Source organism: Thamnophis sirtalis, unplaced genomic scaffold (assembly GCF_051295495.1).
Source record: "Thamnophis sirtalis isolate CommonGarterSnake01/CBP01778 unplaced genomic scaffold, rThaSir2_p1.2 scaffold_1, whole genome shotgun sequence".
Taxonomy (NCBI): Eukaryota; Metazoa; Chordata; class Lepidosauria; order Squamata; family Natricidae; genus Thamnophis; species Thamnophis sirtalis.
The window spans coordinates 145091143-145106373 of record NW_028261381.1 but is presented as its reverse complement, the minus strand read 5'-3'; the positions used below and the strand labels follow the sequence as shown (position 1 = coordinate 145106373).

The window sequence follows — 15231 nt, the reverse complement described above, 5'->3', positions numbered from 1 at the left end:
GTGGGTCCCCCCTGCTGTGGAGGATGGTTCAGGCACGGTGCAGGTGGTCAGCCAGGGTAAACACCCCAACACCCTGTCTGTGGCCGAGACTAGGGACACCGAAAGACGCCAGAGGGCCCTTGACAAGCAATTTGAGAGGACCAGGCGCCTGGTGGAGAGGGATGTCCCCCCATCTTCTACCCCTGGGGGATCCTCAGCCCCGCCCCCTTCCAGGGAGGACCCTACAGCCTTGTTGGCCGAGGAGGTTGGATCGCAGGAACTATCTCCTGGCAGATCCTTGGCTCCCTCTTCCCCTACTCCCTCCTGGTCCTATGACCAGGGGCAAGACCCTGTGGGACCTTCCGAATCTATTCCTCCTGCAGGTTCCCTTCCTCTTCAAGGGGAGCCTGCTGATCTGGATATGGATTCGGGGTCTGACTCTGATTCCGAGTTATCCCCTAGCATGCAAAGGGTGGTGGACAGAGCCATTGCTAAGGCCGTCGGGGCTGCCATGTGGAAGCGTGAACGTCTGTCCTCAGGCCCCCCTCAGCACGCCCAGTCTGGTCCTCCACCGCCAAAGCGTGCGCCACCCTTCGCTTGAGTCTTCTGTGGTCAGTGAGGCCTCTGCTCTTGAGGACCCTGGACAGGATCTCTTTCAATTGTCTGATGATGAGGATCTCACTTCTGACGCCCCGGCTTTTTCGGGCCTTTTCAAGCCTAGCCTATTCAAGTCAATCCTACAAAAGGTGAAGGTGGCTACTGAAGAGGGGGTTAAACCCACTCCAGTCCCTGCCCCTTCAGGGGCTGCTCCGGTGAATCCCAATGCAGCCATGTTTAAGCTTCCTCCCTTGCACCAGCAGTTGGTGCCGATTCCCGAACTTTTCCTTGACCTTATACAGCGTCAATGGAGTCAGCCAGCCACCTCATTCTCCCCCAGTGGGGTGGATAAACAACTGCATACGATGGAGCCCGCCCTGGAGGACCTCTTGGTCCTGCCAGAAGTGGACCCTCCTATCATGGCTCTCACCTCTAACACGCCCCTCCCCGCAGACCTCTTAGAGGGACTCAAAGCTGAGGACAAAAAGGCGGAGAAGGCCTGCCACAAGACCCACCTTGCGGCGGCCTGGGCCATTAGAGTGGCCTCCTCCGCCTCATTATTTAATAGAGCTGTCGTGATCTGGCTGCGGGAACTCCAACGCAAGCTCCCGTCTGATGGTGCTCGCCTTCACCAAGACGTGTCTAAGACGGTTGCGGCGGCTCAGTATGCCGCGGACGCCTCACTTAATGCCACCAAATTTGCCAGGGCCCTAGCGTCAAATGTCACCTCCCGCCGCCTAATTTGGCTCCACCACTGGCAGGCAGACCAAAAACACAAGTGTAAGCTGGCTGCGGCGCCCTTCAAGGGTGTCAAGATATTCGGGGAGGTGTTGGACCCTTTTCTCATAGAGTCTAAGGACAAGAGGAAAGTCTTGCCCTCAACTTCCAAGAAGCAGAACCGCAAATCCTCCCACTATCGTAGGAGGCAGTCCTTTCATGCCTCCGAGCCCTCCACGTCTGCCGCCTTTAACCCTTCCAACAGGTCCTCGGGCCAGTCAGGGGAGAGGGCGCAGGAGAGGTCTCCCTTTCGCAAAAGGGGAGGCAGCAATATGGGTTCCGTAAGTTCAACCGCGGTGGGGCCTCCTTTCTCCACTTTTTATAGCACCACACGTCCTCTCCCTCCCACGCTGTTGCGGCGGCTATTTTGGGCGAAGGTATTTTCGCGCCCTTTTAGGCCCTGGCCTCCGCCTCATCTCCGTCTCGTCGGGCAGCCGCTGGGGGGACAGGCGGTTCAGCGGGAGCTTTCATCCATCCCTCAACTGTCCCTCAGCCATCCTTATCGATCACCATGCAGTGCTAGCGCCAGTGCCATCCTTGGCCTGCGCCCTGGCACAGAGAGGCTCCGGGGTCTGCATGATTGGCGATTTCAAATTTCCCCCTATTTTTCCTCAGATAGAGATTCAAAGAGAGCAGGAAATCAGTGTATTTCACAGGTGGCACCAATCCTGTCAACAGTCTCCTCCAGGAAATCCCCATAGCATCCTCCCTTGTGACTTTCAGACACCCTGTTAAAACCAATGACTACAACAATGCAAATAGCCCCTGGACATACAACTATTTAAAAGTTATTCACAGTTAAAACATTGAAAAATGACTTATGACCGATTCCTGCACTTATGAATATCACAGCATCCCCAGAGTCCCATGTTTTAAATTTGAGTGTTGACAACTAGCATTATTCACAATAGTTGCAATGACCTGGGGTCACATGATTGCCATCTTTAATCTTTCCCGCAAGCAAAGTCAATGGGGGAAGCCAGAGTCACTTAACAACAGGATCATTTGCTTAATGACCATAATGATTTTGTACTATTGGGAACAACTTACTTAATGACTGCATTACTCGGAGGTGGGAGTTCCAGTCCCAGCTGTGATTATAAATTGAGGAATACAAAATATACATCAAACGGATACACTCAGTAGAAAACTAAAGGTAGTGATGCTTTCTGCTCTTTGACTCAATTAAATGTATGAAACGAAACTGAAGTACCTACCATTCACACATTAATTTTAAGATGCAAACTATTGAAATTCAAAAAGTGTATGATACAATTTCAATCCAAGGCACACAATATTCCAAGGTCTGACTTGTTAAATGTTTCAGTGAATGATGAAAAAGACTGAACAGACTTCAACCAATTTTCACACAGAAAGTGTCATTTTTTTCCTAAATAACAAACTAGCATTCATAACAGTATGATGCTGAAAGTTTCAGGTATTACAATAACCCAAAATTGAAGGGAGATGGGGATTGTGAACTACAAAATTTTGTTTTAATAGAAGGAGGATAAAAATTGCTTTTAAATGAACAACTGCACCACACAGAAGACCAGAGTATGCATCCACCACTTTTTGTTTTAACTCTGGTCACATAGCGACAAATGCAAAACTATTTACTTTCTGTACCCATAAAGTCATTTATTCACACCTTCCTACACGTTCTAACTCAACGTTTTCTTGACTACACTAGGATTGAATTCCAGAAAAAAATGAAGTACGAATTTCACATGGAACATTCATTTTATGCAATAGCTCCCAAGGGCTACAAGGTTTAGCACCTCACAAAAAGTTGACTGATCCCAAGGTAGCCCTTTTCTCACACCTCATGAACCTTTTCCACCAGAATGCCTTTGTCTGATCCAACTTAGATGGGAACCAACTGCTGTTTAGGGAATTGTCTCTTGCTGTTTTCAGCCTGGTACTTTTCTGTATGTTATGTGTGCTGAAATCTTCCTAGGCAAATCTTTCTGATTCTGGTACCTTCCAATTTCAATTATTTACTTCATTTTTCTTTCTTGTTCATTCACTCAAAGTATGGCATGAAAATATTGTCTATATAATAACATACAATGATTGGCATGCTCTTGTAGTGACAATATACACACAGAGAGACACAGACACACACAGACACACACACATATATCAGGAGAGAATTCATTTAGATGTAACACATAGTGCAACCAGTGTCATAGGTCCTCTGATCTCAAGGGATCTCCAGGCCTGATTAAAAATAACATGTTCTGAGGGCTTTCCCCAAATCCCTAAGGATTGGAGCTAACCTCACCTCAGGGAGATGGTGTTCCAGAGGGAGGCACCATGCTAGCAAAGTTCATCTCCTGAGTCCATCAGGAGCTCCAATGGACTCACATGCCCCTCCTGTTGGACCTGATGAAAGCAATTACGGTAGAAGTAACTGGGGAGATGTGGATCCTCAGATAACATGGCACCATGCCGTGTACAGTTTTAAAGGTCAACCTCAGCACTTAAATTGCACGTTGCAATCAGCTACCAAGGCAGCTCATGAGCAGATGTGCAATGTGTGTTCTTCTAAGAATACCCATTACTGTCTCCTCTGTTGCATTGTGCACCAGCTGAAATTTCTGGATACTCTTCAAGGGCAGCCCCATATGCAGCATAAGACATTCAGGAGAGGAACAAGGCATGAATAACTCTGAGCAGAATTAAACTGATCCATTTAATATATATTGATAGCTTTATTCAGATTTTCTTTTGTGCTTTGGAATCAGTGTTAATTTCCTGTGACTTCCAGGACTTTATTGCCAATTTTTTTTCAGAAGTGACACAGCTGTCTTTGTGCCTGAGGTAGGACTAGAACTCATAGTCTCCCAATTTCTAGCCTGGTGACTTAATCACTATACCAAACTGCCTCTCTCTATACAGAATGGCATCACATGTAGATGATACATAACCCATCAATACCTGGCTAACCCATGAAGCATGTGCTCCAATGTAAATGCTATACTTTTAACATAGATATGTATTATTCTAAAGGAAATTATAACTAACAAGCAGCCATATAGCACAATGCATAACAATATTTTAAACTGACCAGCCTCTTGGTCAGTTTAATAATAGGATTCATTTCTGATGTTTGATCAACGTGACATGAAACTCTTAAAGACCTACTTCTGAGACATACATTACAAACAAGTTCCTTTCTCATGTTAAACATTAAATACATCTTGCCAAGGGCATATAAAATTTTAGTCATCACTGGTACCTTACCCCTTAATTGTAGTCTATCATTAAAAACACCTTTCTGTCTTGTCTAAAGATGTTATGTTCCACATAGTAGTATTGTTCAAAACAATGTATGCCAGAGGGGTTTCCTTAGAATACAAATGTGTTCTCTCAATTACCAGAATCTTACACAAGTGTTTTTTCCAAATTGGCTCATCCTTTTAACTCCTGATGCCAGTTAAATCTGGGATTTGTCATAGAAAAAAACATACATTCTTCTCCTTTTTCACAACAATTCTCCCACCCAGTTTTTTTTTTCAATTGAATGAAAGTCATAAAGAATGATAACTACCTTATTCCATATAGTACAGTAAAAACAAAAATATTAAAACTAAGCAGCCATCTACCAAAACAATATAAATACAAATTTACATAATTAATGGAATCAAATTTACACATTGCTTTAGATAAAACAAAATAAAAAACGAGTCTCAAGTTATATGCCAGCTTAAATCTCATATACCTATGAGCTAATATCAATTTATGCCACACATAAAATACCAAATATCATAACAGATACAAATGAAAAGCTGTGTCATTAATGTCAGTTATTCCACACTTTAACAACCACCCAATCCAGTGGTGGTTGAAGTGAAAATGTCATTCTTCTCCAAACCGGTGTATGCAACTCCCAGATTTCTTAGCCAGCAGATATGGAGAACACCAAGACAAAGGCTATTTTAGGCATTATCCTTCTCTTGCATATCTACCATATTTTGCAGACTATAAAGAGCACCCGTGTATAAGATGCACCAAGATTTCAAAGAGGTAAGGAAGAAAAAAAGCTTTTGTCCTCTGCAGCCCCCAGGAGCACTCTGCAGGCTTCAGCAGGGCTGAGGGAAGGCAAAAATGCCCCAGTTTTTGCAAAAATAGGTGGAAAACTGCAATTTTTTCGCAAAAACAGAGGCGTTTTTGCCTTCCCCCCATCCCTGCTGAAGCCTGCAGAATGCTTCTGGAGGAAGGCAAAAACACTTCCGTTTTTGCAAAAAAACGGCCCGTTTTTCTCAAAAGCTCGATTGGGCTTATTATCTGGGGAGGTCTTATTTTGGGGGAAACAGGGCAATTTGAGGACTACCTATATATTTATCCTTTCAAGGTAAATTAGGCACGAGGAGTCTATAGTCATTCAAAATAAGCAACAATATTGGTAATCCATTTTCTCTAGTATTTAAATGGCATTTGTATATATTTTATTCTCATATGTTTAGTAATAACCAGTTTAAACTGTTCTGCATATAGATTTGAGGAAGTTTTTTTTAAGTTTCCCATGAAAAGGTTTACTTAGGAAAACAAAGGAAATTTTATGAAGTAATCTCTTACTTGACTTCCAGACACAAAACGCCATGGTTCTCTAAGGATTGAATACTGAACTTTAAAATATATATCATTTTTTATCCATGCTGTTTAAGTAATCTAGACTCTCCAACAGATTGTTTACTGAATCCTTAATCCTGCAGAATTTTAGTTTCTTGATTATTCTGTAGAGTGGCTCACATTATCCAAAGTATGTCCTTTTTTCTAACGTAACTTATCACCATTATTTAGCTTTCACAATAACAAAAGAGTTGTTATTAACCTGGCAACTATGCCAGCAAAGAGATGGCAAAAAACATTTTAATTCTGTCTGAATATTTGCAAAGGCATTCTGTCGTTTTACATTCAACTCCTTTCTCCACTTTTTATAGCACCACACACAATGCAATGTGAAAACCTTCCAACTGAGGATGATGAGTACTGGCATTTGAATTTTTCCAACATACAAGCAATATCAGCTTTAATAACAGACACAGATGTCACCCTTTATACAGCATGACATCTAGACCAGATTTGCAGGATTATTTTTCAACAACAGTTCAACACTTTTGAAAAGGGGATTTAACCAGGTGAGACCAATTCTTAAAAAAATAAGACTACTGCCACTGAAAACTATACTGGCTAAAAGAAGGAATTAAGATGTATTCCATATTTGTTCTTCATATTTCTAGCAAGAAATCCAATAAAGGGAATAGCAAATTGGCAGATTTTTTGTGTGCTAAGAAAAGATAACAAATATTAAAGTGGAAATCATCTACACAACCTCCTCTCCAACCTTAAGCAAGCACAGGCAAACTGAGAAAATATGTACAAGTATGGAAGGAAATTCTAGGATCAGATATGCACACTTATTTTCTCAACAGAGATAAAATCTAACCATGATCTCAATTCCATGGTACAAATGTTTGCATTAACAGGATCCTCATGTTCCAGATTCTGGCGCAAAGGATGAATTAGCAGATACAATAACAGAAAAGACAGAAATAAGCAATACCCAAATCCTCATATTCTTTCTTTCTACCTATCTATCTATATTTTGGAACTGCTCATCTCCCTCACGGAGGAATTCTAAGTAGTGTACTATGATTGCTTTATGGCTGTATGTTATATAAACCCAGCAGACTATCTCATTCAATGAAGCATAATTTAGTGCAAATGTATGAATTGTAGAATATGAAATACTGCTCTAGATGAAGAAAGAATCTGATGACATGATGTAAGGCAACTTTTAAGTTCACTGACACCTTGACATTAGAATGTTTGTTTTTTTTTTAAAAGCATAACTTTCACATAGTTTTTCTGAAGTGAAAGAGCAGGGGTGACAAACTCGATTTCATTGAGGGCTGCATCAGGGTTGTGTTTTACCTCGGAGGGCTGGGGCACCTGTGGCCAGCTCGACATCACTCATGTCAGGGGCACCTGTGGTGGCCAAGTGCTAAGGCAGGACTTCCCTGAGACCCTCACTCACTCCCCATCATAATGGAACCCGCAGAGCCTCCCCTCCCCCTACAAGCTCCATTTTCGCTGGCAGAGGCACCACAGGCCAGTCCTTGGCTGTTTCCAGGCTAGCCCCATGGGCCAGATCTAAACACCCATGGCCCAAAGGCCTTGAGTTTGACATTCCTATACTAGAGGAACCAGTTGCTTCCTTAAATGCATTTGTTAGGATAGGAAAAAGAATTCACAAACTTGATAACAGCTATGAACTATAAATAAAAAATTTACATTCATTTTAGCAGAGGTATTAGTTTAGAATCTCTTAGTACTAAGAATCTCTGTATGCTGTTTAGTAGGTAGTCTTAGACTGACATAAAGTTGCTTGAGATGAGCTTATAGAAGTCGTGTTAATTTTAGTGTATATACATGTACTGATGTAAGATGAATAGGTAAACTGGGTGGTGCAATAATTTCTCTTGTCACTAATACAAAGAAGCAAACTACAAATTCAGCCAAAATTGCTCCAAAGTTTAGTCCAATGACAAAAAGCAACTGGGTTATTTTTAGAGCACAACAGGGCATAAAAATACAGCAGTGAACTGTGACCTACAGCTATGCACATCCAAGCATCACATCATCCAACCGACAGTTTTACTTTAGCTGGGAGCACATCTGGCATGGTTTCAGACTACGATTATTCATATGACTACAGACAATACATTTAGCATCCATGGAAAGCTTCTGAAACTGTCCTCACTGGCTCAAGACAAAGTCTGCATGGAGAGGCAGAAACTCTGAATGGACTTTGTGGAAAGAATTTCAAAGGAATCCATGTTAGAGGGTTCTGGGACCTCTGCTGATAGAAGGAATTAAGTTATTTTAAAAGCGGGGATAATACACTTTTCTTAAGTGAGTAAAATGAGGAATTCTTGCCTCAGACAGAACATACTGGAATAAACAATCACCACATCAAGCAGAACTCATCTATAGTCTTGCTGGTGAAATTGATTATTTTCTACAAGTACAGTAAGTATAAGAATAATTCTAATTTTTTAAAAAAATTGATGCACTAAAAATATAAATCTCCTAAGAGATACTCCAAATAGCCATACATTTTAGGATTCCATAAAAAGTAACATTTTAATTGCATATATTTGTTAATCTGCTACAAGTCTCTTTGTAGTTTTTGTAATTAAAAAAAAAGTTGCAAATATATATAAACTAATCTTTTCTCTAAAATCTAGATTTTCTCAAACCAGATGTTATTTTATAGATATTATCTACATTTTGAATTGTTTTGTTTTGTTTACATTTAGATTACAGAACATGCTATAGTATCCTATAGTATTCTATAGTACAGAATACTATAGTTTAAATTGTCTTTGTTTTTGAAAAGAGAAATATTCAATTGAAATGGATTTAGCCAGTTCCTTCAAAAGGTGCTGTACATATTAAATATACCCAGGACAGAACAAAACAGAGCAAAGCTAAAGTAGAATATTTTAAGTATCATACTGGTTTCTGGGAGGAATAAAATTGCGTTTTGATTGCACTATTACTGACAGCACAATCCTATGCCTGGGTATTCAGAATTAAACTCTACTGAGTCTATTTAAACATGGACACATTTGCAGTTTAAAACGGACTGGTTATGTGAAAAATGGGTAATGTTACACAATTTAACTATCAAACTTGAGCGAGAAATCCCCTGGTACCAAATTTCCAGCTCATCTTTTAACACTGGTATGTGCATGTATCTTTTTGTTTCTATTTTTTAAATAGTTATCAAAATGCCATTCTTTGGCTGGATGAAATGGCCAAAAAGTTATTCTTACAAAAGTGGACAATACCCTGGCTCGGAAGTTGTGACAAATACACTTCTGAGAGAACTAAAATGGCATTTGAAAGAACGTGAACGGCTGATACAGGAGATTGAAAGTGGACACAAAATTCAAAAACCTGAAAGTGATTACAATGGAATAAGGAGCTACCAAAACCTTCAAATAACTATCCCAGCTACTGAACAACGACAGCTTGAAATTCTTTGCTCTCAAATCCAACCATGTCAAACTGGAATCATACTCAGCAGGTAAACCTATTTTATCTATGTAGTATCACATAAGCTTCGGGAAAGAGGAAAAGGGTCCCCATCTTTGCGGCTTCATATTAAATGTTATTCCTACCACAAAACGGTTTCAAATTAATTCAAAACTAGCATGCTTCAAACTAAAATAATAATTCTTTGGAATGAGTTCAAAGAAACTTACTTTCTGGCAATATAAGCAACCTTATTTATAAGATTTTCTATATTGGTTGTGACATCTCAAAAAACATTGCTAGGATTTCATTTGTTCAATTAAATTGCATGAAATGAAGGAATTTCCAATGTTTGCCCACAAAATGTAATAGAAAAAGAATATGCCTTCAGCTTTAATTTTCAGCCTGGCAAAATAATTAAATGTAACAATTGAGCACCCACTACTTAAATGCTTACTATATATTCACAGCTCTAATATTTAGAGCACTAATTTGTTCCTTTTGCTAAACATTTCCCTTCAGATTCATCGACTACATTTTTATCCTGTGCCAAGTTTTAAAATCTTGCATGGTATGATTTTCATAATAAACTAATGAACCTGATTCACCTTTGTTTTATGCAATTTTGATAAGAATAAGACTCTTTTGATCACAAAACAAATCTCTCTACAATTCTTCAACATTATATATACATATATATACATATCAACCTGCACACATAGCATATGGAATTTAAAACAAAACAAAACCCAGAACAATTCACTGATTTGTCTCTGATCCTAGAAAAGGGCTCCAGGGAAATGTCAGTTTGAATCAACTTGCTTGGACAAATTGGACAAGGAGAAAAGTGCTTCAGCTGTTTGTATTGCAAACATCATTCTTTCCTATTCCTTTTTTTTTAATTTAAAAAGCATTGCTAAAAAGGGTAGTATATCTTCTCTTCCCCTGCATTTTTAACAGACAAGTTGAATATATGCTAATAGAATTCAGGCTATTTGCCTTTTCTTTTCTCTGCTCTTTCCTTTTCTAGATTTCGAGAGGCTCTAGCAGAAAATGATGTTTTACCCTGGGAAATTGTTTATTTATTCAAACAAGTTTTAAAAGAGTTCCTTACTAATCTTGAGAAAGAAGCTCAGCAAGATCAACTGGCTGATGCTTGGAATACAAATTGTTCCAGCCAATTTGCAGCATCCAACACTAACTCCAGGAAAAAGGACAAAGAAGAAATCCCCACTGTATCCAGCTATGTTGACAAAAATACACAAGGCATCCTTCCAACATTCTCCCACAGAATCTGGAATCTTCCCTATTACTACCCATCAAGTTAATTATTTTCTCTTTCGTTAATACTCATTCAGCTTGGCTATAATCATTCTGTAATGATTCAGTACTCTAAAATTATCTTCCCATCCTCATAAAATGCAAATTTAAACTTAATAATAACTACAGCTGGCATAGTCCTTAAATAAATAGGATGGATACTTTATACTAATTAATAGTGTCACATTAGGATCCTTCTTATAGCAGATACTTTTTTATGGAGGTTTTATCATTTTTCTTATAGCATTTATCCTGCATGGTTGCAGGGTCCCTTCTTTTTCAGTAATGCACCTAATTATTAGAGCAAAGCTTAACAATGCATGATGCCATGCATTGTGTATCAGCTGTCTCGCAGCCTGATGTTGATGTGGGCTGAGAGGGAATGACTACTCCAAGGTCACCCATCTGACTTCTGGGACTAAGGAAGGACTAGAAGCTGGATATTATTACTCTGAGTCCACCATCTTAACTCGCTATATTGATTGTCTTTAATACCATTTATTTTGCCCATTGTCTCTGGTGAAAGACATTTGACAGTTTTCTATCCTGCAATTTGCTTCCACAACGCAATCTTTTCAAAACAAATCTAAAAACTTAAAAGGAGGAAAATAATAATCCATTTTATAAAAGATCCTGTTTTTAATAAACTGGAAACAGATACGCTTTATGGAGGCTTACAACAATAGCACCATATTTTGCCTTTTAAACAAACAAACAGAGTAGTAAAATATGCCAAAGATACACTAGCATCCAAAGGACACTTTTTTATATTGAAACTTTGGAAAAATGTATGCACATTTTAAGATTTAATCCCAGATTTAAGACAAATATATATTTCTTCCTTTTACAATGGGTACAATGTGCTCTCCACAATTCCCTGGTATGAGACTACATCTGGGATATTGTGGAACAGTGTTTCTCAACCTCGGCAGCTGTGTGTAGATTTCAACTCCCAGAATTCTCCAGCCAGCTAATTGAGGGAGTTGGTCCTCACATCTTAAAAGTTCCCATGGTTGAGAAACACTGCTGTGGAGGATGCAAATAGTAGCCAGACTAATGCTGGTATATTATTTGCTTTAACACAAAAATAGAACCTAAAAGGGAAGGGAATCTGCATGACAGCTTTATTTGCATCCTGGAGAAATTCAGTAAAATTCATTCATATATAGGATGATGTGAAATGACATTCATTCATAGGTTGTAAGAAAATGGCTATATAAGCCAAAATTCCTTTATCTGAAATAGTCTGATAAAAAAGCAGATACATTATGGCTTGCAATCCTTTATTACCAAAAAAGAACTCTTTTCCTTTGCTTAAGATCCACTAGAAAAGATAAATACCCAGAAGCAATACATTGAATTAGATTTTATGCTATAATTTTTTATGAAAAATGAAATCTAGATTTGCAAAGAAATGGGATTTTTTAAAATTGCTAAAATAGTACTTTTTGTACCAAATGATATTAATTTTTTGAAAAATCATGATGTTAGCATGAGAGTGGGAGAGATTTAGAGGAGGGTTAAAAATTGAACTAAATGAATGCTTCTGCCAGTGTCACGTCTGGCAGATACAGAATTAGCCTTCACATGGTTAATTTCAAAGAATAATCATCTTTAAAATGTTAAGTCAATGTGTACAACATGCTGAACTAAAAGATGGTTAGTTAATATGTGTTGTACATGCAACAATGTTGATTTGGGAACCGCTAGTTAGACTCTGCACTGAAAGCAATTAAACAATTGTGAAAATTAGGAAGTAGTAGAAAAAGGGGGCTTCAAGGTGTTTTTCTCATTAGCATTCTTTTGCTTCACTGTCTGCAAACAATATTATAAAACTGTGAAGTTAAAGCAACAAAGAAAAATATTGTAAAAACTGGTTAGTACACTGTTTGAATAAATCTCATTTGATCTATGATATTCTTCTTAGTAAACATGCTGACAAATGTATTGTTCTTCAGGACTCAAACCCCGAGTTAGAAACAGACAACAAGAAAAAAATTATATGATTGAAATATTTTTTTCTGTTTCTCCATAAAGAGTTCCCATTTGTTTTATTCTCAGTTAAAATACTTATTACTCTACAAAAACAATACTGTGATAAACAGGCTAACATTACCTCAGAGGATGTTAAGTAATATAGCTATTCATTTTCAACACTCCCTATAAAGAGACATGAGACTACAACCATGAGTATTTAGAATTTAAAATTCTATAAACACAATTATAGTTCTCATGCGAGAACTATAGCCATGCAGTAATTTTACATTTGCAGAGCAATATACCAGTGAAAAGAGTTGAGATGAATAGATCAAATCCAAGATCTAGCTAGCACAGGGTTTAATCCCACAATAGACAATTTATTTCTATAGACAGACGGGGATGAACGAATTATCTAAGAATTACTAGCATGCTATATGGTGCTCATATAATGGTTGAATACACACATTATTGTACTATAAACCCTACTGTGGCTTGGATTTAGTCTGGTGTGTTGCGTACATAACCAATTGTATTTTATTAAATAAAGCATAAGAAAATTGTGACTTATTGCTATATGGTATCTGTGAACACCATCTGTTTTGGGTGAAACTGAAGTTTTGGCAAGCTGAGATTGACACACTTCAGAAATATTTAAAACCCAAACCAAATAGATAAATATGCTGCTTTAAGTTTATATAACCTGGCCAAGTTGAGCCCAATTCAGAAAGAAGCAATTCCCACTCTTATTTCTCTCTGCTTTAAAGAAGAAAGCAGCATTACATTATTTGAGGTTCTGACCGTTTAATAGATTTAGGTTGACTTTTTATAATAATCCTTTTTTTTTATACACAAACCATTTTCGGGTAGCACAGAGCTTATATTTTTAGCTGCGTAGTGCTGCTCACTTTACAGAAGCTAGTTGTAATTAAGAAACAAACGCGTTACAGCATCTTCAAACTTAACACATCAATTACACAATTCGCAATTTGAGGTAGGCCACCATCAGACTATTACGGTCGGAGAGGTGGGGAGGGGAGGTGTTATTCTATTTTTAAAAACAAATCGGGCTTAATAATCTTAGTAGAAGTTGTGCAGCGGTGAAATCCATCCTACTGATGAATGGGGGGGGGGGGTATTTATTGATGGAAGGGGCTTAATTTATACCATTCAACAGCAAAGAACCTGGGCAGTTTTGGACCTTTCTAAGCAGCTTATCCTGTGAAACCTGAGCTCCAGAACTAGTTTGGCTGCAGGTCCCGGCCTACTTACACATTAGCAGCAGGCGGCGGTTCTTCAACAGATTCCACGAGGTGATGAGCAAAACCAGCAGTCCGGACTTCGCCCCCCAGGAATTCCACCCCACTGACCGCTTTGCCAATTGTAAACCAATCGTTGATCTGATCTACGGTGAGTTTTCGCAACATGGCTCGACCCTAAGAAGCCGCGAAGAAAGAAAAGTATCCCTACGTTAGGCCAGCCGACCGGCCCGCGCTGAAGTAATTAGCGGGCCCCGCCTGGCTACAGCCACGTGCCTAATTAGACTTCGAGATTCTGCGCTTGTTCAGCGAACCTGCAACTAACCTGCTTGCTTTTTGGTTAATTCGATTTCGGTTTCCTATTTTGGCATCGTTTCACCTACGCACGCTTAAGATGCACTGAAAATAAGTTTTATTTCTGAGAAGGGCGCGGGATTGCGCTTGGAAGCAATTCCGATTTTATTCAGTATAGACTACCGCAGTGTAGACTACCGCAGACTTACAGTGAAAGTACACACAAATAAGGAAAGGTTTTTATGTTATAATTCATTATTTAACCCAGTTTTCTTTATTATACTGCCGGTAGATGCGCTCAACCATAGACTACGTGGTTACGTTCGCTCAGCACAGTACTGTAAAACGGGATGTGCTGCTTGGTGATTTGATGTGTTGTGAATTTACTCAACATAAAGCTAAGTTAGGGTTTCAGGTCTATATCACCTATGTATGTATGTATGGTGTTATTTATCAGCACAAATACAACACTGTGTGTGTGTACAATTATGTATGCATGCATGCATGTATGTATATATTTATTTGTGCTGATAAATAAATAAAGGGAGACTAGTATAGATCTATTTCAAGCTATTTAGCTCTCATCAGCTAGCCATACCCTTACTGGGATTTGAACCTGGGCTAAATTGCATACTAGGCGGAGTTCTTAGCCATTAGGCCATAGGCTCTTATCTGTTATCAGCGAATGGCTAGAATGGCTAGTATGGCTAGTATGGCTAGTATCTGGTATGGCTAGCTGATGAGAGCTAAATAGCTTGAAATAGATCTATACTAGTCTCCCTTTATTTATTTATCAGCACAAATTTAAAAAAAATAATATAACAAAGGCAACAGTAAAAATATTGGGTTTCTGTCGTGATGGACTCTTGTGACAAGCCGATTGACAGATGATGGAAGCAGTTAGCTTCCATATATATATATATATATATATATATATATATATATATATATATATATATATATATATATATATATA

At 38.8% G+C, this 15231-nt stretch overlaps 2 protein-coding genes across 2 annotated transcripts in view; one reads left to right on the top strand and one right to left on the bottom strand.

The window, feature by feature from the left end:
- TDRD9 (tudor domain containing 9) overlaps nt 1-14683 on the bottom strand; it is an 87517-nt gene extending 72834 nt beyond the window's left edge. The window contains exon 1 of the mRNA XM_087704742.1: nt 13975-14683. Coding sequence (XP_087560868.1) covers nt 13975-14129 — 155 coding nt within the window. The 5' untranslated portion in view covers nt 14130-14683. The remainder of the gene's footprint in view (nt 1-13974) is intronic.
- RD3L (RD3 like) lies at nt 8041-13268 on the top strand. Its single transcript, XM_014059594.2, has 3 exons — nt 8041-8394; nt 9151-9457; nt 10436-13268. The coding sequence occupies exons 2-3, from the start codon at nt 9159-9161 to the stop codon at nt 10731-10733; spliced, it is 597 nt and encodes a 198-aa protein (XP_013915069.2). The 5' UTR covers nt 8041-8394; nt 9151-9158; the 3' UTR covers nt 10734-13268.
- Nucleotides 14684-15231: the final 548 nt, after the last annotated feature.